The sequence below is a fragment of the Jaminaea rosea genome (assembly GCF_003144245.1).
Source record: "Jaminaea rosea strain MCA 5214 unplaced genomic scaffold BDZ90scaffold_7, whole genome shotgun sequence".
Lineage (NCBI taxonomy): Eukaryota > Fungi > Basidiomycota > Exobasidiomycetes > Microstromatales > Jaminaea > Jaminaea rosea.
In genome coordinates, this window is record NW_020289981.1 from 339,401 (window position 1) to 362,965 (window position 23,565).

The 23,565-nt window shown below is 58.8% G+C and overlaps 11 protein-coding genes across 11 annotated transcripts; 8 read left to right on the plus strand and 3 right to left on the minus strand.

Moving 5' to 3' along the window:
• The first annotated feature begins 93 nt into the window (after positions 1 to 93).
• On the plus strand, positions 94 to 1,766 carry BDZ90DRAFT_232384 (hypothetical protein). Its single transcript, XM_025506232.1, has one exon. It carries the CDS (start codon positions 562 to 564, stop codon positions 1,528 to 1,530), a length of 969 nt encoding a protein of 322 aa, XP_025362019.1. The 5' UTR covers positions 94 to 561; the 3' UTR covers positions 1,531 to 1,766.
• Positions 1,676 to 2,793, minus strand: BDZ90DRAFT_260490 (SAICAR synthetase; the record flags this gene model as incomplete). Its single annotated transcript, XM_025508263.1, has 2 exons — positions 1,676 to 2,548; positions 2,623 to 2,793. 2 exons carry the CDS (start codon positions 2,791 to 2,793, stop codon positions 1,676 to 1,678), a joined length of 1,044 nt encoding a protein of 347 aa, XP_025362020.1.
• A 171-nt stretch (positions 2,794 to 2,964) lies between these two features.
• Positions 2,965 to 4,507, plus strand: BDZ90DRAFT_232385 (RNA-binding domain-containing protein). Its single transcript, XM_025506233.1, has 2 exons — positions 2,965 to 3,633; positions 3,712 to 4,507. Exons 1-2 carry the CDS (start codon positions 3,108 to 3,110, stop codon positions 4,176 to 4,178), a joined length of 993 nt encoding a protein of 330 aa, XP_025362021.1. The 5' UTR covers positions 2,965 to 3,107; the 3' UTR covers positions 4,179 to 4,507.
• Positions 4,508 to 4,770: 263 nt separating this feature from the next.
• BDZ90DRAFT_232386 (hypothetical protein) lies at positions 4,771 to 6,964 on the plus strand. Its single transcript, XM_025506234.1, has 2 exons — positions 4,771 to 5,365; positions 5,449 to 6,964. The coding sequence occupies exons 1-2, from the start codon at positions 4,785 to 4,787 to the stop codon at positions 6,728 to 6,730; spliced, it is 1,863 nt and encodes a 620-aa protein (XP_025362022.1). The 5' UTR covers positions 4,771 to 4,784; the 3' UTR covers positions 6,731 to 6,964.
• Positions 6,965 to 7,120: 156 nt separating this feature from the next.
• Positions 7,121 to 8,344, plus strand: BDZ90DRAFT_220516 (hypothetical protein; the record flags this gene model as incomplete). The annotated part of the gene is made up of 1 exon (XM_025504437.1): positions 7,121 to 8,344. The coding sequence occupies one exon, from the start codon at positions 7,121 to 7,123 to the stop codon at positions 8,342 to 8,344; it is 1,224 nt and encodes a 407-aa protein (XP_025362023.1).
• A 202-nt stretch (positions 8,345 to 8,546) lies between these two features.
• Positions 8,547 to 11,762, plus strand: BDZ90DRAFT_279765 (hypothetical protein; the record flags this gene model as incomplete). The annotated part of the gene is made up of 1 exon (XM_025509207.1): positions 8,547 to 11,762. Exon 1 carries the CDS (start codon positions 8,667 to 8,669, stop codon positions 11,760 to 11,762), a length of 3,096 nt encoding a protein of 1,031 aa, XP_025362024.1. The 5' UTR covers positions 8,547 to 8,666.
• A 5-nt stretch (positions 11,763 to 11,767) lies between these two features.
• Positions 11,768 to 14,610, minus strand: BDZ90DRAFT_279766 (hypothetical protein). Its single transcript, XM_025509208.1, has 2 exons — positions 14,186 to 14,610; positions 11,768 to 14,111 (listed from the first exon to the last, which is right to left on the minus strand). Exons 1-2 carry the CDS (start codon positions 14,459 to 14,461, stop codon positions 11,889 to 11,891), a joined length of 2,499 nt encoding a protein of 832 aa, XP_025362025.1. The 5' UTR covers positions 14,462 to 14,610; the 3' UTR covers positions 11,768 to 11,888.
• A 296-nt stretch (positions 14,611 to 14,906) lies between these two features.
• BDZ90DRAFT_232388 (eukaryotic translation initiation factor 4E) lies at positions 14,907 to 16,555 on the minus strand. The gene is made up of 2 exons (XM_025506235.1): positions 15,874 to 16,555; positions 14,907 to 15,792 (listed from the first exon to the last, which is right to left on the minus strand). Exons 1-2 carry the CDS (start codon positions 16,159 to 16,161, stop codon positions 15,202 to 15,204), a joined length of 879 nt encoding a protein of 292 aa, XP_025362026.1. The 5' UTR covers positions 16,162 to 16,555; the 3' UTR covers positions 14,907 to 15,201.
• Positions 16,556 to 16,814: 259 nt separating this feature from the next.
• Positions 16,815 to 18,654, plus strand: BDZ90DRAFT_252635 (mitochondrial carrier). The gene is made up of 2 exons (XM_025507766.1): positions 16,815 to 17,218; positions 17,295 to 18,654. Exons 1-2 carry the CDS (start codon positions 17,044 to 17,046, stop codon positions 18,581 to 18,583), a joined length of 1,464 nt encoding a protein of 487 aa, XP_025362027.1. The 5' UTR covers positions 16,815 to 17,043; the 3' UTR covers positions 18,584 to 18,654.
• A 179-nt stretch (positions 18,655 to 18,833) lies between these two features.
• BDZ90DRAFT_232390 (hypothetical protein) lies at positions 18,834 to 21,124 on the plus strand. Its single transcript, XM_025506236.1, has 5 exons — positions 18,834 to 18,896; positions 19,006 to 19,201; positions 19,279 to 19,588; positions 19,665 to 20,613; positions 20,690 to 21,124. Exons 1-5 carry the CDS (start codon positions 18,859 to 18,861, stop codon positions 21,060 to 21,062), a joined length of 1,866 nt encoding a protein of 621 aa, XP_025362028.1. The 5' UTR covers positions 18,834 to 18,858; the 3' UTR covers positions 21,063 to 21,124.
• A 994-nt stretch (positions 21,125 to 22,118) lies between these two features.
• On the plus strand, positions 22,119 to 23,538 carry BDZ90DRAFT_260499 (hypothetical protein; the record flags this gene model as incomplete). The annotated part of the gene is made up of 3 exons (XM_025508264.1): positions 22,119 to 22,400; positions 22,475 to 22,872; positions 22,938 to 23,538. 3 exons carry the CDS (start codon positions 22,119 to 22,121, stop codon positions 23,536 to 23,538), a joined length of 1,281 nt encoding a protein of 426 aa, XP_025362029.1.
• Between the last annotated feature and the right edge of the window lie 27 nt (positions 23,539 to 23,565).

The following is a 23,565-nucleotide window of genomic DNA, read 5'->3' on the forward strand; positions in this document are numbered from 1 at the left end:
GACGCGTGGTCTGTCAGTCCGAGGGTCCATGGCCCGCCGGCTCTTGTGCGTCTTGGCTCAACGTCCGATCCCTCAGTCGCCGGGGTCATCATGTCCCGGCAAGGGTACTCAAGGACACAGGTCAGCGAGGGTCAATGAGACAAGCGCTGGGAAGCAGCATCAGAAGTGTTTTGCACGCTACGCAAATTCAACCAATGAATGCAGGAAGCGGACGTCTGTGACCAGCGCGGGGGTCCATGGTCCCTCAGGCGCGCGGACGTCCGCAGGAGCTCGTGGTACAGGCATCTGTCAATGGAGCGGACGATTTCCTCTGACAAGCATCGAGGGCCCCTCTCAGAAGATGAGTCTGGCATCTTCATGCCCCGATGAAAAGCATATAAGGCCCTTCGAGTCGTTCATCCGCTATCTTCTTTCCTCAGGCTGGTCCTCGCATTCAAACACTCTCTCACCCTACTGCTCAGGTCTCTGGTAGCCCTTGACACGACTCTCAAGCTCGCAAGCACCATCAGCCACTCAACGCTCTCCTCAAACCGATCCTCAAGCATCTTTTTGCCCAGCACCATGAAGTACTCGTACACGATCGCCACCCTTGCCGTCGCCCTCTCGGCTGTCACCGTATACGGCGCTCCCTTCGACAACGCCGCTCATCCGCAAGAGAGAGGCATTGCCGCGGAACCCCCGCACGCTCTTGTGCGCCGTCTGAGCTGGAGCGTCGATGGGTCGAAGACCAACAACAACCAGTCTTCGAACAGTGATGGAACATTTGGCGGCGACAATGTCAATTCCAACCCCAATGCCAGTTCCTCAGCAATTCAGACAACTGATCAGAGCAACAGTGGTAACAACTACGGTGGAGGAAACGGATACGGTGGCAAGGGCGGCGATGGCGCCCATGGCGGAGGAAGCGATTTCAACTGCAACGCTGGCAAGCGCGGCTTGGCCTGGCGTAGGGCCTTCGCTGAGCGTCGTGACCAGAACAGCCATGGGAATGGAGCAGGTGGAAATAGCTACGACTCTGGAAACTGGCAGTCTCACGACTCGCACAATATCGACAAATCTGTTGACAGTCACGACAATAACCAGAAGGACTCGCACAACAATTATTCCAAGGTCTACAATGGCGGCGGCGGTGGTGGTAACGTGAAGACGCAGAACGGTGGCTACGCCAGCAACACGTGCTTCAGTATGAGGCGCGGCCTTGTCGGTGAGGAGATGAATGACCACGCCAACGGCCTTGCGGTCCTCCGCTCCCTTGGCGCCCTGACAGAACGCGACGTCGAGGACCCCCTCGAGGCCTTGGCTGCGCGCGATGTTGGCTTCTCGGCGAGGATGCTGGGTGTCGAGGGCCATGACGAGTCCGATGGCGCTCAGCGTCGTAGCTTCACCTTCGAGGACGGTCTCGCTCGCCGTGACGGCAATGGGCTGGCGATCCGGTGCGCCGAGGGCAGCGAGGGATGCTCGGTTGCGATGAGGAGGGAGGCGGAAGAGATGCTCCGTGAGCATGCTATGGATTTGGGCTTCCACTTTTGAGATGGTGGGGTCTAGGGCGACGAGAGAAGAGCGCGCCGATCTGTAGACGTTCGATCCGAGCCTGTCCACAGTAGCGCTCTCTGCGATGCGAAATCTATGCCCATTACAATCCCTCATCTGCTTCGCCTTTTGCGTGTCCAGTGCCTCACTGCCTCCAAGCCTTTCCCGTGATCTTCTCATAGCATTCCCTGTACTTCTCGCTTGTCTTCCTCGCTACGTCATCCGGCAATGTGATCTTTGTCCCCTTCTGACTCTCATCGTAAGCAACGCGATCCAGCCCTTGCTCAATCAGCCAGTCGCGCACGTACTGCTTGTCGAAGCTCGCTTGACCTTTGCCCACCGCGAAGCTGTCCTTGCTCCAGAAACGCGACGAGTCCGGTGTGAGGACCTCGTCGACTAGGATCAGTGTCATACCGTCAAGCGATTGTCCGCCCGATGATGTTGGGAGCTTGCCGCCTGCGAGGCCTGGCGTGGCAGGCAGCTCGGCCGTGGCAGGAACGAGGCCGAACTCGAACTTGGTATCCGCCAAGATGATGCCTCTCGACGCAGCATGTTTTGCCGCCTTGGAGTACAGCGCAACTGCAGCCTCACTGACGGCCTTTGCGAGCTCAGGCCCCAAAATGTCCTTTGCCTGATCCGGATGAATGTTCTCGTCATGCTCCCCTTGATCCGCCTTGGTACTCGGCGTGAAGATAGGTCCGTCTGGGATCTCCTGACTCTCCTGCATGCCAGCGGGCAGCTTGAGCCCGTGAACCGTGCCGCTCTTCTTGTACTCCTTCCAGCCGCTGCCGGTAATGTGTCCTCGCACGATTGCCTCAATAGGCAGGACTTGAGCACGGCGCACAAGCATGCTGCGTCCGTCGAGCTCGGCGCGATGTGCTGCGAGCTTGTTGCGGAGGCTTGCCGGGAAGGCATCGAATGATGTGGCCAGAACGTGCGAGGGAAGGATGGAAGGGGTGAGGAGGTCAAACCAGAAGGTCGAGAGGGCGTGGAGAAGGTGGCCCTTCTCCGGGATACCCTGTGTAAAGGCAGCCAGCAGACCATGTGAGCTCGACCAGACTACGACTACGTACATCGCCCTCTCGGACTCACGTTCTCAAGGATAACGTCGAATGCGCTGATCCTGTCCGAGGCTACAAAGAGCAGCGCCCCAGCATGCTCATCTCCCTCCGCGATCTCAGCATCGTAGACATCCCTGACCTTGCCTCTTGCGATGAGCTTGAGAGGAAGGTCGGTCGTGGTGACTACCGGCGCCGAGTTCATGATGCTTGATGGTTATGAAGGCAACGTCTTTAGAGCTCGTTGTATGCAGCCAGGTCCAGTCCGAAGGTCGCGCAGCGCACGACTCGACTTCGAAGGCGGAGAGCGGAAGCAGAGGCGGAGGCTGGTGGGCGTCGCACGACGGACGAGATGATTGTTGGCCGTCTTCCATATCGACGAATCATCTGCACGCATCATCCTTTCGTCCTCGCGCGCAAAGGCGAGTGCGTAGCACATCAAGCCGCCCCTCACCCTCCCTTTCTCTCCCTCCGTTACGGCTGGTGTCAGTCCTCCTACCCATCCCCCAGCTGCCTGGCATGACGCACCTTCTCCCTCCCAATCTGCTCCGCCTCTTCGTCTCTCGTCCGCCGCTTCCCTTCGCTCCGGCTCTGCCCGCCGACAAGGACATCGTCAACCGCACCACACGCCAACAACGCTTTCGTCGCCCCATCGAAGGCGCTGCCGGCTATCTAGAGCGCGCCAAGCAGGAAGCAGCAGACAAAGGCGAAGCGACCGAAGGCGCCGAGGGGGACGACCAAGAAGTCGCGACGGACGCTGCGTACATTCAAGTGGAGAAGAGGAAAGAGCAGAAGAAGCGCAAGCAGAAAGAGTATCGAGAAAGGGCCGAGAAGGAGTATGATCCTAAGAGTGATGAGAAAGCCAGGGGAGATCCGTTCAAGACGCTCTTCATCTCGAGGCTGAGCTATGAGACTACGGAGGAGGACCTGCATAGGGAGTTTGGCAAGTACGGGCCAATTGAAAGCTTGAGGCTTGTGAGAGATGAGGAGGGAAAGTCACGCGGGTATGCTTTCATCTTGTATGAGAGGGAAAATGATCTCAAAAGTGAGAACAGCGAGACGAGCAAGGCAATGGATAGCAGAGGAGCTGACCAGACTACGTCTGTTTCACCCACTCTCGCAGCCGCGTACAAGGATGCCGAGCGCATGAAGCTGCATGGCCGCGAGATCATGGTCGATGTAGAGCGAGGGCGAACAGTCAAAGGCTGGAAGCCAATGAGATTAGGCGGGGGCTTGGGCGCCAGCCAGTCAACAAGGAAGAAGAAGGAGCCTGAACCTGAAGCGCCTGCAGCAATGGGCTTCGGTATGCGAGGAGGATTCCGTGGCGGATTCAGAGGAGGATTCAGAGGAAGGGGAGGATTCGGAGGACCGCCGAGAGGAGGCTTTGGTGGTGGGATGGGACGAGGTGGATTTGGAGGTGGAGCACCAGGCGGCTATGGCGCTGGTCCACCGAGAGGGCCGTATGGTGGTGGTGGTGGCGCGCCGATGGGCGCCCCATCAGGACCCGGTGGGGGTGGCTTTGGTGGAGCCCCCGGCGGGTATGGAGGCGGAGGAGGCGGGGGCTATGGAGGCCCGCCAGTAGCTGCGTGAGTTTGGGCGGACAGTGACAGTCGCCTGGATGCTTTGAAGCTGACTATCTTATCATACTCCTACCTCCCTTTACAGGTACGGCGGCGCACCGAGAGGAGGAGGCTATGGCGGCGGGGGTGGGTACGGAGGAGGTGGTGGATACGGCGGAGGAGGGTATGGCGAGCCCGCCGCCAAGCGTGGCAGATTTTGATCTGCCGCTGTTCGACCACCCACAGACTCGCTACTCGGGCGCACGCTACCATGCGCCGCCTTTGTACCATTACCCTGTCGTACTGGCATCTTCATCTATTCATCGAGACATCTTCGACACAGTGTACGCTTTAATTGTCTCCATCTCTGGCTCCGTCCCGATCTTGGCTCCCTCCGCCTCTGCCTCTCAGTCCGCCTCGCATGAGCGCCCAGTGACCGACCTCGCTAGGGTCCAGCGACGTCAGAGAGCGCTCTTGGTGTGAGGTAAGAGGTGTGGAGCGGGCATGTTGAATTGAGCTCATGGTACTGATTTGGATTTGGCTCCGAAGACGATCAAGGTCTGCTTCGACGCTTGACTTCATTCCATTTAGATCAAACCCCATTCATTGATCGTTCCACGAATCGCGTCACGCTACCATGGCCACCGCCGTCACCTCTGCTGCATCCGCAGCGCAGCGTGTCCTCACCACGGGGTGTCATGAGCTGCTCCCGTCCTTCGTCATCCCCATGTTCACCTCCAAGACCTTCATCCCTCTCAACAATCCACCGATTCCCATCTGGGGTGCCCTCCTCCCGCCGCTCACCTACTTCCTCGCCCTCTTCTGTCTGAGCGCTGGCCCATCCGCCTCCGCTCTCACATTGGGTATCAAGTACACCTTGGCCACCGTCTCTGCCATCAGCTTCTTAGCTCTTCCCTTCAGCTTCCACGTTCCGGGAAGCGCAGTCTTCACTTATCAATTGGGGCTCATCGGCTGCTTTGGGAGTGCGAGAGTTATCGATCTCTTCTTCTTGAGCAGGCCGAGGATTCCCAAGAGGATCAAAGTGCCCCAGCCCGACCATCAGAAGCAGGGCCTCAGGAGGCCTCATGCTGGTCATGAACACAAAGAGATCGAAACTCACAAAGGAGGGGCACCTGTTTATCCTCCTGGAGACAATCTCGGTTGGGCATTCGAACCTCATCCGACGGGGCTAGGGTCGAGGCTGTGGTGGTCGCTAGAGTGAGTTGCGAGGGACGGACCACCAAAGCAGAGCAGCTCGTCCTCTGACGTCGTACTGACTACTTTTCGCCCACTCTTCACAGCCTCATGATCTCCATGCGCGGCATAGGCTGGGACTTCGCCTCGGCTGATGTCCGTCACGACATCAGTCCCTGGCAACCTCCCTCGTCCCGGCAAGTCAACATGGCCATCTTCCGCCTCATCCCGGCCCTCGGAATCGCCATCATCGTGACTCGCTCGATGCTGGCCCGTCTGGGCGGTCAGCCAATCGAGTCTCCCCTGGTGCACACCAGCCCCTCAATCGTGGACCTGCCTGCTCCCTTGAGGCCCCTTCTAGTCCTTGCTACGGGTGCGTCCCTCTTCACTCTCTTCGATGCAGGGTACACCCTCGTCTCCGCTGCAGCGATGCCTATCTTGTCGAGCATCTCAAATGTCAGAAAGCGAAGTCTACACAACATCGACTTCTACCCCCTTCTCAACCCACTCAAGCTCACGGAGATCTGCTCCGTGAGGTCGTTCTGGTCAAAAGCATGGCATCGACTGTTCCACAGGGCCTTTCTCATCTATGGAATCTTGCCATTCCAGAATTTGGCTCTCCTTCTCTTCCCCGTCAAGGACGTGGGCCTGCTTGCACCGTCTCAGCATCCCGATCCGGCGCGACTGCTGCCAAAGGGCACGCACGATTGGGCAAAGGTGATGGGCGCCTTTTGCGCAAGCGGCATGGTTCACGCCATCAGTGAAAGGGCGGCTCTGGGTGGTAGGCTGGCGCTGCCGCCTAACAATTTCTGGCTACAGGCTGGCTGGGCTACCGGCGGCCATGCTGGTTCGGTGATGCCTGACCTCGCGTCAGCCAAGGGCCTCGCAGGGAATGATGGCGGAGCGAGGTGGAGCTTCAGTAGAATCGTACCGCCCATCTCCGGGGCAGGGGAGTTCAGCTTCTTCTTCCTCAATGGAGTGGCGGTGCTCATTGAGGGGGCGGTATGGGCTTTCGTGAAGGAGAGGAGAAGGAGGGCGGCGATGCAGAGGCGTACGAGTGGGCAGGACCAGCAGCTGCAGCAGCAGGCAGAGGCTGTCACTTCGACCGGCAGCTCAGCGCCGGGGACTCCTCGGCGCCGCAGTGCTCGAGTGGCCAAAGCCGCTACCGCCGCCTTGGACGACTCAGAGGACGACGTCAAGCATCCTGGCACTCCACCCGTCGTGACTCGCTCGTCAGCCAGCATCGATGACGCCGAGCTCACCCGCTGGTACGACAGGTACGTCGGCTTGATCTGGGCGGTCTCCGTTCTCCTCACGACGGGTGAGACCTTCGTCGATGGATGGATCAAGAGTGGCATCCTCGCAGAAATCTCGTACTTCCCGCATTGAGATATCGTTGCGGGCCGTGACGAGCGCAGGGCGTGGGTAGAAGGGTGAAGGCGGCAGCAAAGCGAGCAACGGCGAGTGATTGGACGGAGGTATGAAAGTAGCAGAATATTGCAGGACCTTGTAGCATAGCACCGGCGCCTCCTAGCAACAGGAGAGTCTCTCCCTCTTTAAGCAATCGCATTCAGTCTCCTCACCTCCGCAACAATGAGTTCAGTCTTCCGCCAGCGACAAAATCACCACGACGAACGCAGCGAGGAGCTGAACAACGACTACGTCGATCCATCTCCGCCACCTCCACCCCTCTCGCGTTCCGTCCTGCAGCATCGTCGCAATCGCTCTTTCCTCTCCATCATTCTGATCATCTCTGCCTGTGCATTCATTGTTGCGACCATGCTACTGCCTTGGAAGCTCTTCCAAGCGTCCTTTTCTGCCCTGTCCAGCACGACTTCGCCATCGACGCAGGCCTCGATTGGTAGCACGCTGGATCGTGCTCATGCTCTGCTCAGCCGCACGCCAATCTTCGACGGCCATTGGGATCTGCCCATCTTTGCCCGCTGGACCGTCGGGGACAATCTTGCCAAATTTGCGTACAACGACACCCTTAAAGGCCAGATCGACCTTCCACGCATTCGCAAGGGAGGCGTAGGATCCTTCTGGAGCATCGCCTTCGTCGAATGCCCCTCGTCCACCAATGTCTCCCTTGGTCCCGGCCCAGGGTGGGACTGGGATGATCAGCCGGCACAGGTGGTGAGGGACACGCTCGAGCAGATCGACCTCACTCGGCAGTTGGTGGAGTATTTCCCTCAAGATGTAGCCCTGGCTCGCACCCCGAATGACTTTTGGGAGAACTGGAAGCAGGGCAAGGTTTCACACTGGATTGGCCTCGAGGGGGCTCATTCGCTGGGAAATTCCCTCGCTACCTTGCGCACTTATGCTGCTCTGGGCGTCACGTACTTGACATTGACGCACAACTGCCACAATGTCTTTGCGGACGCGGCTATTCCTGCCCCTGGGTCGCCGGATGAGGTCCATGGCGGCCTGTCCCACTTTGGGTTCCGGCTCGTAAAGGAGCTTAACAGGTTGGGAGTGGCCGTCGACCTCTCCCACACCTCACCAAAGACCCAGCTCGAAACGCTCCACGTCAGCTCTGCCCCTGTCATCTTCTCGCACAGTGGAGCGAAGGCCGTCTACGACCATCCCAGGAACATCGACGATGAGGTGCTGAGGGAGCTGCGTAAGTCTGAGAGGGACTTTGTCGTGGGAGTGCCCTTCCTCAGCGACTTTGTGCGAGGAGCGGGCAACTCTACGCTGGAAGACGTGGTGGAGCATGCCGAATATCTCGCTGCTAAGCTGGGCGGCAAAAGGCATGTGGCATTGGGCAGCGATTACGATGGTGCGCTCGAATTCAGTAAGGGATTGGAGGACGCAGCCTCGTACCCCAGGCTTGTGGCGAAGCTGATGGAGAGGGGCTGGACGGAGAAGGATCTGGAGGGGTTGGCGAGTGAGAACTGGTTGAGAGTGATAGGAAAGATTCAGAGGCATGGCAGAGTAACAAGGGCCGGAGGTGCACGACCTGATATGAGGCCATGGCATGGGAGGCACGATTGTGAGTAGGCGCAATGCCGAGCAGATCGCGCGAGCACTGGCTCACACGACTCTCTTCTCTCCCTCACACCACAGTGGGACCAAAGCCGCCATCCACGGTATTCTCTAAGCCCCTGATGAAGCAGTGGGGCGTGGCAGTCTAGATGCAATGCGATTCGGTGACATGATGGTAGTGACTGAACGAGCGCGAGAGACGCGGCGGCGCGCCTCGCTGCCGCTCAACCAACACTTTGAACTGGCTCAAGCGCCGCCAGTCCGCCCTCCGCGTCTTTGCGTCTTGCCTTGCAATCCATCATTCCCATCACGCTCCCATGACATACCCATCACCGAGATGACACAACCACGACGACCATCGCCAGCCCGGAGTGTCTCACCCCGTTGCCTCACTGCACCACACATCAGCCTCCTCCTGTTGAGCGTCTACTGGGCACGATGCCGGTATGCTGCTTCGCCCACTCTCAGCATCCTCGACGTAGACGTGCGGCAAACCCTCTTCGACAGTGATGGCGAGAACAGTCACTGTCTTGTCGCAACAAGGCTGCTCATGTACCTTTTGCGTAGCTGGGATGGCTTCATCGAGCCGGCCGGCAGCTTGCGCGAGTTCTGCGAGGACTTGAGGGCGGCATTGAGGGGACCGCAGGGCGAACAGAGGAACAGCGGGCCCAGCGGTAGCAAGAGTAGCGCACGAGACAGAGAGAGGGAGATCCTGAGCCAGTCACGCATCGATAGCCTCATAGAGTGGCTCGAGGAGCAATGGAGCCTCCTCATTCCGCACACAGCGCCTGCATCCTTCATGGGCAACGAGAGTTTCGCTTCGCACTCTGGGGTCGGGGACAATCATGCCCTGCCCCTCGCGCCTGTCTGCAACCAGCTTGTCAAGATAGTCGAAGCCGCTTCTCTCTGCATCGAGGTTACCAACGAGGATGAGGAAGACGAGGATGACGCGGTGGGCTCACCTCGTGGAGCTATTGAGCGGAGGTCCCCGCTCGGCATCGCGATACGCAGGATGAGGTTAGCACTCGAGGGGCTTGACGAATTCGAGGTCATGCCACGAATGGCTCGCGAACTGGCAAGGTGGAAACAAGGCAGAATTGAGCCGCACCCAGAAGGAGTTCCTGAGGCTCAGGAGTCGTCCGCAACCAACTTGCCCGCTCGCCTCGAAATCTTCCATCGCTACCAGGATGCCCGCCGTCGAGGCGACTACGCTGCCACTCGCGAGGCGCTCTACGCCTTCTTCTCGCTTCCTCCGCCAATCTCTCACCGTACACGCTCACCTCTTCACCCCTATGGCCACCCATTGGGCCCGAATGCTTCCTCCCTTGCCCCTCCCCCCGGCCCATCCGGGGCAGCGGGGTCGAGCACAACGACCGGGCAGACTCGTACAAAGTTGCACCACCATGCTCTACTGAATCTTGCCGGCTTTCATGTGGAGTGGGAAGAGTGGGACGCTGCAAGTCGGGCGCTCAAGGAGGCGACCGGACTCTGCAAGGCGGAGAGGGATGCGGAGGGGCTAGAGGCTTGTAGGAGTCTTGGTAGGAGAGTCGATGCTGCGCTTAGCCGGCGCTGCAGAGGTGCGGATGAAGGTGGTGAAAAGGGAGATCTCGCAGGGGTCGACGATGTGCTTCTGCGCGAGCCGGTGTCGCCGTGGATTCCGCCTAGTAGGGAGGGGACATGGCGTGCAGCAGAGGCAACGATGAGCCCAAGCAGCAGCGACGACCCTGTCGCAGCCACCGCGATGCTCATCGGTCTTCCCAGATACTCAAGCTGGGGCTCCCCCAGCTCGTACGCCACTTCCAGCTCGCCCAATACAGAAGGCAGAGGCAACCTTCCTCAGCCTCATCCGCACCCCAACAACGAGCTACGTAGCCTACTGATGCGAGAGCAACAAGACGCCGCCTCCTCTTCCTCCGGCTCAGCAAGCCAGCCGGCCCGCCTCACACCAGACGACCTTTGGGATTCGTTGCGATGCAGCACCGCGCTGAGCCCACACTCGTGCGCTCAAATCCTTGAAAGTGTCCAGCTCTGTGTGTCCCTCCCCATCCCAAGCAATTTCCTCCGCTCTGTCGCTGGATCCGCCCCATCAGCCCCACCCAGCGCTGCCAATGCCAACCCACACCCAGCTCAAGCTCTCTACGTGGCGCAAGACCAGCCTCGCCCATGGGCCACCCTTTCACGTTTGCACAGTCTCATGGGGGAAGAACATCATGCCCTTTCCTACCGCCGTTTAGCAAGGGCGGAAGCATATGTCGGGGACGAGAGAAGAGGACGTGAGGATGAGTGGGGTATGCGATTCGATGAAGCGTGGAGCTTGGCCAGGGCCGGCAGGTTCGATGAGGCGCTGACGAAGCTCTGCAGCTCGAACGGAGAAGGAGCATGGTTGCGCGAACTGGTGGAGCAGGGCGATTTCCGCACGTACACGCAGTGGGTCAAATGTGTGTATCGCTGCCTTTACTTGTGGAAGAGGAGGGCGGGGACCGATGAGTATGGGAGGAAAAGGATCGCACGGCTGGCGACCGGACGTGAAGAGGAGGAATGGGACGTCGAAGTCGACGATGAAGCCTATGACCACGGAGCCGTCAAGGGCGGTCAGAAGGCACGGAGCATGGATGGCAGGATCAACGAGCTCACTCGTGAGCTCCGCCTTCTCATCACCGCCTCACCTCCCGGAAAGGACAAATTCACGGGAAACGCCAGCATAGCTAGTCGCGCCTTACCCCTTCTCTCGACCCTTTTGCACCGTACACGTCTCCTCGGTCGGAACATAGCGCACCGACGTCTTCTCATCCTTTTTGCCCAGCTACAGGCTTTCCATCTCGGCGGGCACAAGCAGCTGGATGCGGCTCTGAAGACGATGAGGGAGTGTGTGATGCCTAGCTTGCTGGCGGGTACCACCCTGGGGGACGAAGAGGGGGAGGGGGCGATTGGAGACCCAGAAGAGTTGGCCGACGGCCTCTTTGCGTACGCGCAGCTTTTGCTGGCGAAGGCGAGGGCTGTGGACGCCGGTCTGCCAGGGAGTGCTTCACCGAACATAGAATGGCGTCGCAGCAGCACGGCGTCCCCCTTTGGACCCGTCTCATCGCCCAGCTCATCAGCACTGAAACGGCAAGCCCTTCAGTGGCTTCTCCGTGCCCGTGACGCCTACATCGCCGCCTGCCCACCTCATGGTATGCCGCAGGGCATGCTGAAGGTGGACGTCTTCCTTGCGCGACTCTACGAGGAGTTGGCTGTCCAGACGGCCGTGGATGAGGATGGAAAGAGGGAGGAGGACGCAAAACAGGCGCAAGTGTGTCGAGCGAGAGTGAACGAGGGGGCTGCGCTGCTGCGACGAAGGGAACAGGCTGATGCGGAAGTAGCTGGAGGAGACGTGTGCAGGTGGGATGAGCTAATCGCCAGGGTGGGAGCGAAGATTGCTGCACCGCGATGCTAAGTGGTGTTGCGCGCGACCTCTACAGGCGCGCTCATGAGGCGCAGTGGTCATGTCGAAGGAGTGCAAGCATTCTAGTGACATTGCAAGAGGTGTATGCTGGCTGATGGGCGCATGACTTCGAACTCTCTATGCGGTCGCTCTCACACCCTTGATCGACGCTCCTCTTCCCTCCCCCTCCTTAGTTCTCCTCCCCTCATGACTCCCTTCCTCGAACGCTTCTCCTCCGTTCCTCTCCACCCAATCCCTCAGCGTGTCCCTGACTCTAACGATCTCCTTCTCGCGCTGGTGCTGCTCAGAAACGCGACGCTGCAGCTCTGACCAGTTCCACTGGCCCTCACCTGCTCCCACTTCTCCTTCCTCATCCTCATCACCTTCATCCCTCCTTCCCCTCTTTCGACTCCTCTCCCGATTGCGATGCTCAGCGTCTGCCAATAGAGACTCGCGTTGTGCGCGGAGAAGACGTCGCTCTGCTTCCCACTCTGAGTGGAGCGAATGGAGGCGAGAGGAGAGGTGCTCGAAGTCGCGAGGGGTACGGATGGGTTGATGCTGGCGAGGGGTTGTGGTGGTGTTGGCTTGCAATTGTGACTGAGAGGAGCGACGTGTCTGACGAGTGGTGCTTGGGAGGCTCGAGGAAGGGGAAGATGGCTGCGGAGCCTTGCTTGATGGTGCGGACGTGCTGGTATCAAGGCTCTTGCCATCATCGACCTTGCGCTTCTTCGTGGCGACACTCCCGCTGGCAGGTCCGGGCTCAGATGCAGCAGGCTGTTGCTTCTCCTTGCTTGCCGTAACCTTCTGGCTTTTCTCTGGTGACGGAGCAGTGGACGAAGCTGACGAAGCTGACCCTGACCCTGTTCCGGAACCACTACCCGTTCCCTTCCCAGTACCGGACCCTGTCGTCGAGTTAGAAGGAGTCTTGCTCATCTCTTCGCCCTCCTGCTTCTCCCGCCTCCTCCTAGCCTTTTCCTGCTCTTTCTTCAATTCGGCGCCCTTTGGTCCCCGACCTTTCACGGCGCGACGGAGCCTGTCACGGGTTGTGGCTTGTTTGCGCTTGGCGGGAGAGGTGGACGAGGAACGTTGATCGGGGCCTTCCGAGTCGATCGTATCGTCTATCTCGCTGACGTCGTCATCATGTGGGGCTCGGCTTTCGTCTGCACTTCCTTCGGCCTCCTCAGCATGCGGGGCCGCACCGGCAGTTACTTGCTCGCCAGCCTTCTGACCCTCTTGCGCCGCTTCTCTCTCCCTCCTCATTGCCAGCTCCTCCTCCCTTTCCCACTCCCTCACACTGCCTTCCCACTCGCTGATTGCCCTCCACTCCTCATCCTTATCCCCATGACCTAGCCTCTCGAGTGCTTCGCTCGTGGCTTTGTACACCTTTGCCTTCTCTGCCAGCGGCAAGTCAGCCACGGGTGGCCACCACTGCCCCTCCCCTACGGCGCGAGCGACTTCGCGGTACGACTCGTCACGAAGGGAGAAGATGGAGCTTGGCGTTGAAGAGGAGCTGGAGCTGGAGGAGGAGACAGGTGGCGCAGGGCCACCACTGCGTCGATTGACAGGGCCAGAGAAGCGCTTAACCGGCGAAGGGGTCGCGTCACTGCTCGATGCTTTGCCGTTGTCCTCTGGCATGACGTAGGCTAGAGCACCCAGCAGTCTAAGGATAGGCGGCTCAGAGCTTGCAGCTACGGATGCGACGATTTTTCGTCTCGACTTGGGTCCTGAAGCAAGGACGCAGAGGATCTTTTGGCGTAATGAGGGACCTTTGCTCGTCGATGACGAGGCAGCAGCTACAGCAGCGCTGCTTGGCCCTGGGGTGACGGCAGGCGAAGAGCTTCTACCCCTCAGTTCGGGGGAGGCTGTGCCTTTGATATCCCTGTGCAGCGACAAGCTCGAGTTAGTACGAGAAAGGGCCGCATTTCGTGGCAAGTGAGTCGCTCCACTTGGCGATGAGGTGCGACTTGCGCTGCTTGTCCCACTGGGTCCCGGCCTCTTTGCTCCTCCGGAGCCGCTAGCACTTGTAAGTCGTCCGCGCTTATCAAACTCTTCCTGTTCAATCATGACTGCGCGACTGCTGGCCTTCCTTTGTCTTTCCTCTTCGCGCATCTCCTTCAATCGGGCCGCTGCTGCTTCGTGGTTGGATGTCGAGGCTGAAGCTGAAGAGGAAGAAGCTGTAGAGGCGACTGCGTTCGTGGCGGAGGTGGTTGGACGGACGGAGAGGCGGTATGAGATTGGGTCGATGTACTCCAGATGGGATGGTGAAGCTCGGTTGGCGGGCAGGCGATAGAGGGCTTGCGGGCAGCCAGGGTCCGAGGGCTTTGCGACGAGTGGCAGAGTATCCTTGCCCATGATGAGGGACTATATGGGAAGGGGGAAGGAGGGTACAAGTCAGCCCTCACCATCAATCTCGATCGAAACCATCTACTACTCACCGGGTGTGGGTCAGGTCCCGAGGTTCCCGCGGTTGGAAGCGGTTTCCACTCGATGGCGAGCCCCTCGCCGCTGTCCTGCGAGGCAAGGAGTGATGCGAGGACATCATCCGACACGTTGAGGAGCATGGGCTGATGCTGGTTTCGTCGTATCGCTTCAGCATTCCTGCCACTACTCGTTGCCGAAGGTCCAGCAGCCGTGGATGAGGAAGGTGCGTCAATGAGATAGCCGGACGACGATGACGACGACGAGGCGCCGCTGCCATTGTCGAATAGCATCGCTGGCAGTCCAGCGTGTGTGCAGCGAGATGGCTTGCGTTGACTGCTAGGTGTAAATGGTGCACGCCCTCTAGGGTAGCATCGTCGGCGGTGGAGACCAAGGATGGCCACTGGCCAAGACGGTTCGAAACGAAGTGGAACAAAGGATGTCGCAGCAGAGCAGCAGCAGCAGCAGCAGCAGCAGCTCCACGACCCTTTGCATTTGGACTGGGTCCCGCTCAGCCCTTGCGGCCAGTCTGGCCTCGCTGCCAACCCGTGCACGAGCCACCGCCATTCGTTTTGCCCATCGAAAAGCAGGCACCACATCGAGCAAGCAAATCGTTTCGCACGCATCCCATCTGTAAATGGCTGGCAATGACTCGTTTTGGTTTCGCTGTTAGAGACAGAGAGAGAGAGAGAAAGAGTGGGTGGCGCTAGACATAGACAGAGATGATGTAGTTGTGTCGTTGTGTAGTGGCCTCCTGGCCGAGCCTGCCCATGAGTTGAGAGCACGACCTCAGTGAGTGACGCCTCCCCATCTATTCGCCGCCCATACCGCCTGACTTGCTCTTCGTCTCGCCGCTTCCTAGGCGTAGAGCATCTCACTATCCTGCCGACCCATGACCCTGTCATCGGCGTGCCAGTCGCCAAGACTACTGTGCGCTCCGTTGTACGCCGGGTAAGTCGTATCACCCCTTTCTCGCTTTCCAGCGGCCTTCCTCCTTTCCCCTAATCCATGCCACCGCAGTGCCCTCTCGCTTTTAGAGGACAATCTTCCTCCCCTTCTTCTTCTCACTCTCCGTATGGCTCTGATACTCGACATCGCTCATCAGCCCGCTGCCCAGCTTCTGGTTGATGTCATACCCAAGAATCTCCGTCTTGAACTTCCTCCCAATGCCCATGATCCTCTCCATCACATCCGACGCCTCGGACGGCCCAGATGTAGAAGCAGCGTCGTCGCTCTTCCTCGTCCAGATGGCAATACGGTAGAAGTTGGCACGCGCGCTCATAATGACACCCGTAACAAGCTCCGTCTGCGTCTCAGGCGAGGAAGTAGGAGCCTCGAGCGTCTCGCCGATGGCAGAGAGCATCGTGTAGAGCCAGAGTTGGTCGATGGAGGCGCGAGACTTGTCACGGGGGAGCTGGATGCTCCACTTGCCTCCATTGGCGTTGGCCGGGTCCTCCCAGGCGGGCTTGATCCCCTCCTTAAACAAGTAGTAGTTGGCCTTCTGCGGGAGCTCAGAAGGGGGGATAATGTTGTTGTAGAGACCCCAAAACTCTTCGACCGAGTCCAGAGTCACGACCTTGTTGAGGTCCTCGCCCCATGAGTCTTTGCCGCCTTTGCCCGAGGCCTGGAAGGGAGAAGCGAGCGTTTGGAAAGTCAGATGACAAGGCTAAGGCTACATTCAGAAAGCACGGGAATCCGTACTCACAGCCTTGTGCGACGGATTATCGAACCAGAGCGTCCAGACGTTGAACAAAGGGTGCTTCACGTTAAAGTCCTCCTTGTCATCGAAGACGGTCCTTACGCTCTCATCGGCGGCGAGGGAGTCGTCTGCGTCTGCCGCTCCGTTAGAGGATGACGGCTCTGTTGATGCTGCTGCGTTGGCTGAGTCTGCTGTCTGTGATGAGGATGAGGAGGCTTCGGAGTCCTTGATGGCGGCATCTAGGGCTGCCTTGGAGGCGGCGGCCGGTTGCGAAGGGAGAGCAGTCGTCGACATGACGGTTTGCGCGGTCGGCAGTTAGGGTAAAAGGTCCGTGAAGGTTGCTCGAGCTGGAGATATGCGCTCAATGAGGAGCGTAAGAGGTGGAATGAAGATCGAAAAGAAGTCGCAGTCGCAGTCAATCTTGATGCTGGATGGCCAAAAGGAGAGGACGAGGGAGAATCGGAAGCTCTTTGGACGAGAATGAGACGCGAAGAAACCTGCAGCCGCCTTTGAATCCGTCTAGTCTGAGTCAGAAATGCTAGCTGTCTGTCGTCTGAAGTCGCCCTGCGATTCGTGTTTGTCTGACGTGCGTAGCCTTCCCGTATCAGTGACGTCGTCGTGGTCTGGTGTAGTTGATGGTGATTGGGAGCGAATCGATGGAGTAAGAGTAGGAGCAGGACAAAGCGGCGTCGGATGCAGGGCCAAGTCAGGTCAGGCCAGGCTGGGCGGCGAAAAGACGAACTCAAATCGACCAAGGCCCGCCTCACCGTCCGCCGTCTCCGCCGCGCAGCCATCGACGGACGAGACGAGGCGGCGCTCAGCTCAGTCAGCCTCTCCCCCGTCCAGGCCCCCTCCGAAGCCTCGATCCGCGAGGCGAGACAGACAATCAGGGCCGGGCGAAAGGATAGGCATTGGCCGCCTCGCTGCTCTCCAAAAAGTCGATGCAGCCGGCAACAGACCTTCTAGGTTGCTCAGCCTCGCCACGATCATCTTGTCTTCCAATTCATTGCAGCATCGCCGTCAACATCATCAAGAGCATAGGCAAGAGACCTACTAGTCCCCTCATCATCATCAGCGGTAACGCTCAGCTTAGCAGCGCACTTGCTGCCTACCGCCCGCTGCCACCTGGGCCGCCGATTGACTCGACTCCACATACCCATCACCTAAACAACCATCATGTCGTCGCCCACGGGCAACCTCATGTTCCAGGAGCTCAGCCAAGCAGAGGATGCCGGTAAAGCGTCAGCAATATCACCATCACCTGAGCCGGGACCTTCAAGACGCAAGCCAGCCAGCCGCTTCCAAAAGTCAGTGGCCAGCATCACTGGCGCGACAGCCGTATCTTTCATCAGTGAGTGCGGCGAGCGCTTCCACCCTCTCATCGCGATAGCAGGCTAACCACCTTCGTCCTCGCTATGCTTTCGCAGTCACGCCTTTAGATGTCATCAAGACTCGATTGCAGACGCAAGCCGCACCCGAGCCCCTCTTCCAGCCCTCAAGCCATCTCCCCTCAGCGGCCAAGGGCAAGGCGCCGGCTACCAATGCGGCAACATGTTGTCAGCAGACCTTCTTCACGGGCGGAGTCAACGAGGAAAGCTTGACATGCAAGTACGATCCTCGGGTCGCTGGCAGTCAGCAGACGGGGCCGAGCGGAGAGGCCAGGACAACATCTTCCTCAACATACCGTGCTCGTTCCTCCCCTGCGACGCATCCCCAGCACCCTCGAGCTCCCTTTGCACATACAACTGCGTTTTCGCACCCATCAGGCAGCGGTGCAGCTGCAGCTACAATGCGGCTGCACCCTTCTTCGACGTGTGCATTCCCCAATCAATCGGTCGCTGCAATGGAGCTGGGGGCATTGGGAAGTCAGAATAGGATGAATGGCATCCTCGATGGGGTGACAAAGGTGGCGAGGGCGGAGGGGATACGAGGTCTCTTTAGGGGCCTGAGCCCTACATTGATGATGGCAGTGCCATCGCAAGTCACCTACATGGGATGCTACGACGTCTTCCGCGCCTTCTTCCTCTCCTTCGAAACACCAGTCAAGCGTCCACCCAGTGCCATCAGCAACGCAGCGGCAGCCAGCAACATCACCTCACAGACAGTCCTGACCTCCCTAGTAGCTGGCGCACTCTCGCGAGGGTGCAGCGCCACCCTGGTCACGCCTCTCGAACTCATCCGCACCCGTTTGCAAGCATCGGACGCCTCCCATTCTTTGACGTCCATCGTCCGCTCCCTCGGCACTCAAGTCAGGCAAGAAGGATCACATGTCCTCTTCCGCGGCCTGGCTTCGACCCTTTGGCGCGACGTGCCCTTCTCTGCCATCTACTTCATGGGATACGAGATGATGAAGCGTAGCATGACGGGTGGTGCTGGCTTAGGCGAAGGGGAGCTCAAGGGTGGGCTGGAGGAGTTCGGAATCGCCTTTGTGAGCGGGGCCACGAGTGGAAGTGTGGCTGCCGTGTTCACGCAGCCCTTTGACTTGCTCAAGACGAGACAGCAGGCGAGACAGCAAGAGCACTCTTCCTCATCCTCTGCGGTCACCAGGGGCTCACGCACGATGCAGGGCTTGAAGACCATTGTTGCTGAGGAGGGGTGGAAGGGCTTGTTCAGGGGACTGAGCCCGAGGATGGCAAAGGTGGCCCCGGCGTGTGGCATCATGATTGGAAGCTATGAGGCGGTGGGGACGCTCTTTGCCATGGCAGGCAGCGAATAACAGGAAATCAAAGATAGACTCAATATGGCAACCATCGCATGAATCTTGTAATACCATTCAATATCCAGCAGCAGCAGCGATTGCGAGGGTGCGGAGAAGCCGTGAGGCGGTGCTCAGATTGTGGCGCAGCCTTGACGTTGCTCCTCCACGCCGGCCGGCTGGTCATCCGTCCGCCCGATTCAATCCAACTGCCGCACTGGGCAACGAGTTACTCCTTCGCGTTCCATCCTTTGCATCCATTCCCCTCTACCTCTCGATACCAAGATCCGACCACAATGGAGGCCATCAAGCTTCAGAGGAAGCATCCGCAATTGTGAGGAAGCACATCGCTTCGCCCTGACGAGGCGCAGTGTAGCGCAGCATATATGCGCAGGAGGCTAAACCAGTTACCCTTCCCCCTCCCCTTTCCCCCACCCTCGCAGCTCGCAAGAGGAGATGATGTCCCTCATCAACCGTTTCCATCAAATTGACATCGATGGGAAGGGCTCAGTAGGCAAGCAAGACGTCATCAAAGCTGTGCAGGACCAAGGAGAGGCTTCGTACGATCAGGCAAGGGAGACACTTAAGGAGGTCAATCTGGACTCGTCGGGTAGGGTCGAGTTGGAGGACTACGTTGAGGTGAGTGAGAGCAAGGCGGCATCGTATCATAGCACGATAGATGACTGATCTGACCGATCATTGCCACCCAACCGCAGCTCTTCGCTAAGCTTCGAGCGGGTCGCAACCTGTCTGCAGGAACCGTCACCAAGGGAAAGGTGACCGTAAAGGGCAGCAACGCCAGCGTCCAACACACTATCAACGAGGACGAGCGTACTGAATTCACGCGACACATCAACCAAAGCTTGGCCGGCGATGCGCACATTGGCAGTCGTCTGCCGATCCCCACGGACACCTTCCAGCTCTTTGACGAGTGCAAGGATGGATTGATTCTGTGCAAGCTGATCAACGATGCTGTGCCAGAGACGATCGACGAACGTGTATTGAACGTTGGGAAGGGAGCAAAGGGTGAGGGCGATCAAGAGGTAAAGGTCATGACCTCAGGGGCACTGTGGCTGACACCTCTTTGTCGACGACCGCGCAGGCCCAAACGCCTTTCAAATGACCGAGAACAACAACATCGTCATCACATCAGCGAAGGCTATCGGGTGCAGTGTGGTCAACGTCGGCGCCCAAGACCTGATCGATGGCCGTGAGCACCTCATTCTCGGTCTCATCTGGCAGATCATTCGCCGCGGCCTGCTCAGCAAGATCGACCTTAAGAACCACCCGGAGCTCTACCGCCTTCTCGACGACGGCGAGACGCTCGAAGAGTTCTTGCGTCTACCCCCCGATCAGATCCTGCTGCGTTGGTTCAACTATCATCTCAAGGCCGCCAACTGGCCGCAGCGCGTCAACAACTTCAGCAAGGACGTGTCGGACGGGACGAATTACACGGTATTGCTCAACCAGCTCAAGCCGGAGTCGTGCGACCGTGCACCTTTGCAGCAGGGAGACGTACTCAAGCGTGCAGAGATGGTCTTGCAGCGAGCGGATGCGATCGGGTGCCGCAAATACCTCACCCCTGGGGCGATGGTAGCGGGCAACCCGAAGCTCAACTTGGCTTTCGTGGCGCACCTCTTCAACACCTGGCCATGCCTCGAAGCTCTGGAGGAGCCTCCTCCGATGGAGATCGAGGACTTCGATGCCGAGGGAGAGCGGGAGGCTCGAGTCTTCACCCTGTGGCTCAACAGCTTGGACGTGGACCCTGGAGTCTACAGCTTGTTTGAGGACCTCAAGGACGGCTCCGTCATCCTTCAGGCGTTTGATAAAGTCGTGCCAGGGTCAGTCGTGTGGAGGAGGGTGAGCAAGCCCAAGGAGGGGCAGGAGTTGAGCAGATTTAAGGCAGTAGAGAACACCAACTACGCAGTCGACCTGGCAAAGGCAAACCAAATGCACATCGTGGGGATCCAGGGAGCCGATATCGTCGATGGGACGAAGACGTTGACGTTGGGCTTGGTCTGGCAATTGATGCGCCTCAACATCTCGAAGACGTGAGTAGCCGCGCAGTAGCAGCGGCAGCTCTTCGCTGCGATGCTGACCCCTTGCATCCCTTTTTTGCCCGCGCAGTCTCTCATCTTTGGGTAAGGCAGGACGAGGCGTTTCAGACCAGGACATGGTTGCTTGGGCAAACAACGTCGTCAAGACCTCAGGCAAGACTTCCTCGATGCGATCATTCAAGGACCCGTCACTTCGCTCTGCCCACTTTTTCCTGGACGTCCTCGACGGCCTGCGAAAGGGAATCGTCGACTACTCCCTCGTCACAAAGGGGAGCACCGAGGACGAGTGCAGGAATAACGCTAAACTGGCTATTTCGATTGCGAGGAAGATGGGAGCCCTGATCTTCCTGGTTCCAGAGGATATTGTTGATGTGAGGCAGAGGTTGATCTTGACTTTTGTGGGGAGCTTGATGGCTTTGCAGGGTGGGGCTGGGTCAGCGTGAGAGGGTAAATGCACATCCAAAGCTGTTCGTAGGGGAGCGTATATCTAGCTCGGCTTGTCAAGGCAATTGCAAAGACTTTGAAAGCCCTGCAAGGAGGCGGTGGGGATGACAGCCGCTCAGCGGAGGTATCAGTGTGAGATATCAGACCCTGAGTCCCTTCCACCAGGCAAGCTCGCGACGAACCCACTGCTTGTCAGCACTGCCCTGTCAAACAAGCTTGCCCTCCTAGCCTCAATGTCACTCATGAGCCAACCCTATCGTCTCCCTCCAGCTCGATCCGGCTCATCGAAGCTTCACCTCGCGCTCTCTCTATCAAGGTTCTCTTGCGCCTGCACGCCTGTCCACCTGCCAATTCAATCGAGGACTGAGTCGCCGAGCAGACGTAGGGACCTGCGTCCACTAGCTCCAAGCTTCGGACCTCGCTTTCATCTTCGCAATGACCGTGCGCGCATGAGAGGAGAGAGCCCCATGCGCGTCAGACCAGACGGCGGCGTCAAGGCCCGGCGAAGCGAGAGAGGCAGGCGTTGACGTTGGCGTGCGTGCGCTGCCCTCGCTCAGACAGGCAAGCAGGCAGGCAGGTTGGCGAGAGGATTGACCTCGTCATGGTACGGCTAGCGTTGCTTGCCAGGCGATCTAGACGCCGTCGATGGTTCAACGTGCTTGTCGTTACCAGCAAAAACCAGGAACGCGAGGGTCTGCAAATTCATCTCTGACGCCAATCTGGGTAAGATCGACCTCGTCGGCGACACCGCCCGAGACGAGGAGAAGGTCTCAGGTCTCCTCGCGGCGGGGAAGGCGAAGGTGGAGCGCAGGATGCGAAGCTTAGGGAGAAGCAAGGTCAAGCGAGGCGAGACGTTGAGCATGTTCACGCTCATGCTGATGCTCGTGCTGTCCAATCGCGGCGTAGATGCGTAAAGTCAAGAGGGGGACCGAGCCTGCGCGACAGGGCGGTGATTCACATGAGCATTGGAAGTGAGAAGGGTTCTTAAATGGAGGCTGCTCCAGCATGGTGTCCTACCCTCTCACCGTCTTCACTCTCCATCAATTGTAGCCATCATGGACACCCTCAGACTTCTCAATCTCAAGGATGCCGAGATCGTCAAGGCGGTCATCTATGCCCTCTCCGGCCTAATCATCTGGGACTTCTTCAGCTCCCTCCGCTTCGATCTTGACATCCTGCGCGGACGTACTCGCCTCTCTTGGTCCCTCGCCGTCTACCTGCTGGCCAGGTATGCTTCACTGCTCTTCGTGGGCGGAGTGATTCCACAGGCGGAGAGTACGACCAAGGTGGACTGTCAAGCGGTATGGAACGTGATACTTTTGGCAACGACGTTTCAGGTGAGCCAAGCGCAAAGTCCATTCCCCTTAGCCAGCCGCAAATGCTCATCATAGTTTCACCTTCATCGCGCTAGAAATGCTGGGGCCAAGCGCTCTTTATCATTCGAGCGTGCGCGATCTGGTCTTGGAACCGCTTGGTTATCTCCAGCCTCCTCATCCTCTGGCTCTTGCACTGGGCCTTCTCCCTTGCCAACTTCCCCCTTGTTCGCATGACGTGGATAGACCACCCCATCATCCCAGGCTATGGCTCTTGTCTGGCCTCGTCGTACCACTGGGCGATCGGGGTCGCCTACATCCTGACGTGGTGCACGGACGTGGCCGTCTTTGGATTGGCGGCTTGGCGTTTGCTGAGACTTTCGCATGCCGTGAGGAGCCCGTTCAGCAAGGTGCTGCTCAATGATGGAGTGGCATGGTGCTGTCTCACCGTCGTCCCTACTACTGCTGCTATTGTCATGTTTTACGCGGGCAAAACGTGAGTTGGCCGCAGCCGGAAAGAGCACCACCGTAGAGCTGACCCGTCTACCTTTCCTCGCACAGTGTGCCCGCGCAATCCATCTGCCTCATCATCTCCTCGACCATGCATTCCCTCCTCGCATGCAGAGCCTACCGCAAGCTGGCCGACTTCGCCGATACTCTACCAGCATCCTTCTGCCCGCGAGACGGAGTTGCCAATGGGACGATGCTTGACCCGGATACGCTAGCGAGGCTGGCGTGGATGTCGGGCAACTACGGCAATGCTAGCGAGAGCGACGTTGGAACTCTGGAGAAGGAGCAGCAGCAGGCTCGTCCGCTCACGGAGGTGCTTACCATGCCCCGAAACCCGAGGAGGGGGTTGTTCGCGCTGAGGCCTGAACGTGCTCAGCAGCAGCCAAGCCCGAGGACACAACGCCCTGACTACCCAGCAGTACCTCCTGGTGACGGCATTGGTGTCGGCGTGCAGGTCATGACTCAGAGCACCTCGCATGAAGACCACAATGTCGAGCTGCCCCTTCACACGCAGCGCAGGGAGACGATGGTAATGCCGTCCAAGGAGGCGCGTCAGGGGAGCATTGCGACCTTGGACTCCTCATGGAGCTCGCATGGCTCCGGAGGAGGGAGCAGCAGTAGTGGATCTGACTCGTGTGGTGGCAAGTCCTAGCTTTCTGTAGCAATCCAATCTAGCCGT

Excerpts from the sequence above, each read along its gene's own strand:
- BDZ90DRAFT_232390 (XM_025506236.1), top strand. The coding sequence starts at position 18,859 with ATGGAGGCCATCAAGCTTCAGAGGAAGCATCCGCAATT. Across the intron at positions 18,897-19,005 it reads CAGAGGAAGCATCCGCAATT|CTCGCAAGAGGAGATGATGT; the intron begins GTGAGGAAGCAC and ends CCACCCTCGCAG. Across the intron at positions 19,202-19,278 it reads AGTTGGAGGACTACGTTGAG|CTCTTCGCTAAGCTTCGAGC; the intron begins GTGAGTGAGAGC and ends ACCCAACCGCAG.
- BDZ90DRAFT_232384 (XM_025506232.1), top strand. The coding sequence starts at position 562 with ATGAAGTACTCGTACACGATCGCCACCCTTGCCGTCGCCCTCTCGGCT.
- BDZ90DRAFT_279766 (XM_025509208.1), bottom strand. The coding sequence starts at position 14,461 with ATGCTATTCGACAATGGCAGCGGCGCCTCGTCGTCGTCATCGTCGTCC. Across the intron at positions 14,112-14,185 it reads CGGGACCTGACCCACACCCG|TCCCTCATCATGGGCAAGGA; the intron begins GTGAGTAGTAGA and ends CTTCCCATATAG.
- BDZ90DRAFT_252635 (XM_025507766.1), top strand. The coding sequence starts at position 17,044 with ATGTCGTCGCCCACGGGCAACCTCATGTTCCAGGAGCTCAGCCAAGCA. Across the intron at positions 17,219-17,294 it reads GACAGCCGTATCTTTCATCA|TCACGCCTTTAGATGTCATC; the intron begins GTGAGTGCGGCG and ends ATGCTTTCGCAG.
- BDZ90DRAFT_232388 (XM_025506235.1), bottom strand. The coding sequence starts at position 16,161 with ATGTCGACGACTGCTCTCCCTTCGCAACCGGCCGCCGCCTCCAAGGCA. Across the intron at positions 15,793-15,873 it reads ATAATCCGTCGCACAAGGCT|GCCTCGGGCAAAGGCGGCAA; the intron begins GTGAGTACGGAT and ends TCTCCCTTCCAG.
- BDZ90DRAFT_232385 (XM_025506233.1), top strand. The coding sequence starts at position 3,108 with ATGACGCACCTTCTCCCTCCCAATCTGCTCCGCCTCTTCGTCTCTCGT. Across the intron at positions 3,634-3,711 it reads GAGGGAAAATGATCTCAAAA|CCGCGTACAAGGATGCCGAG; the intron begins GTGAGAACAGCG and ends CCACTCTCGCAG.
- BDZ90DRAFT_232386 (XM_025506234.1), top strand. The coding sequence starts at position 4,785 with ATGGCCACCGCCGTCACCTCTGCTGCATCCGCAGCGCAGCGTGTCCTC. Across the intron at positions 5,366-5,448 it reads AGGCTGTGGTGGTCGCTAGA|CCTCATGATCTCCATGCGCG; the intron begins GTGAGTTGCGAG and ends CACTCTTCACAG.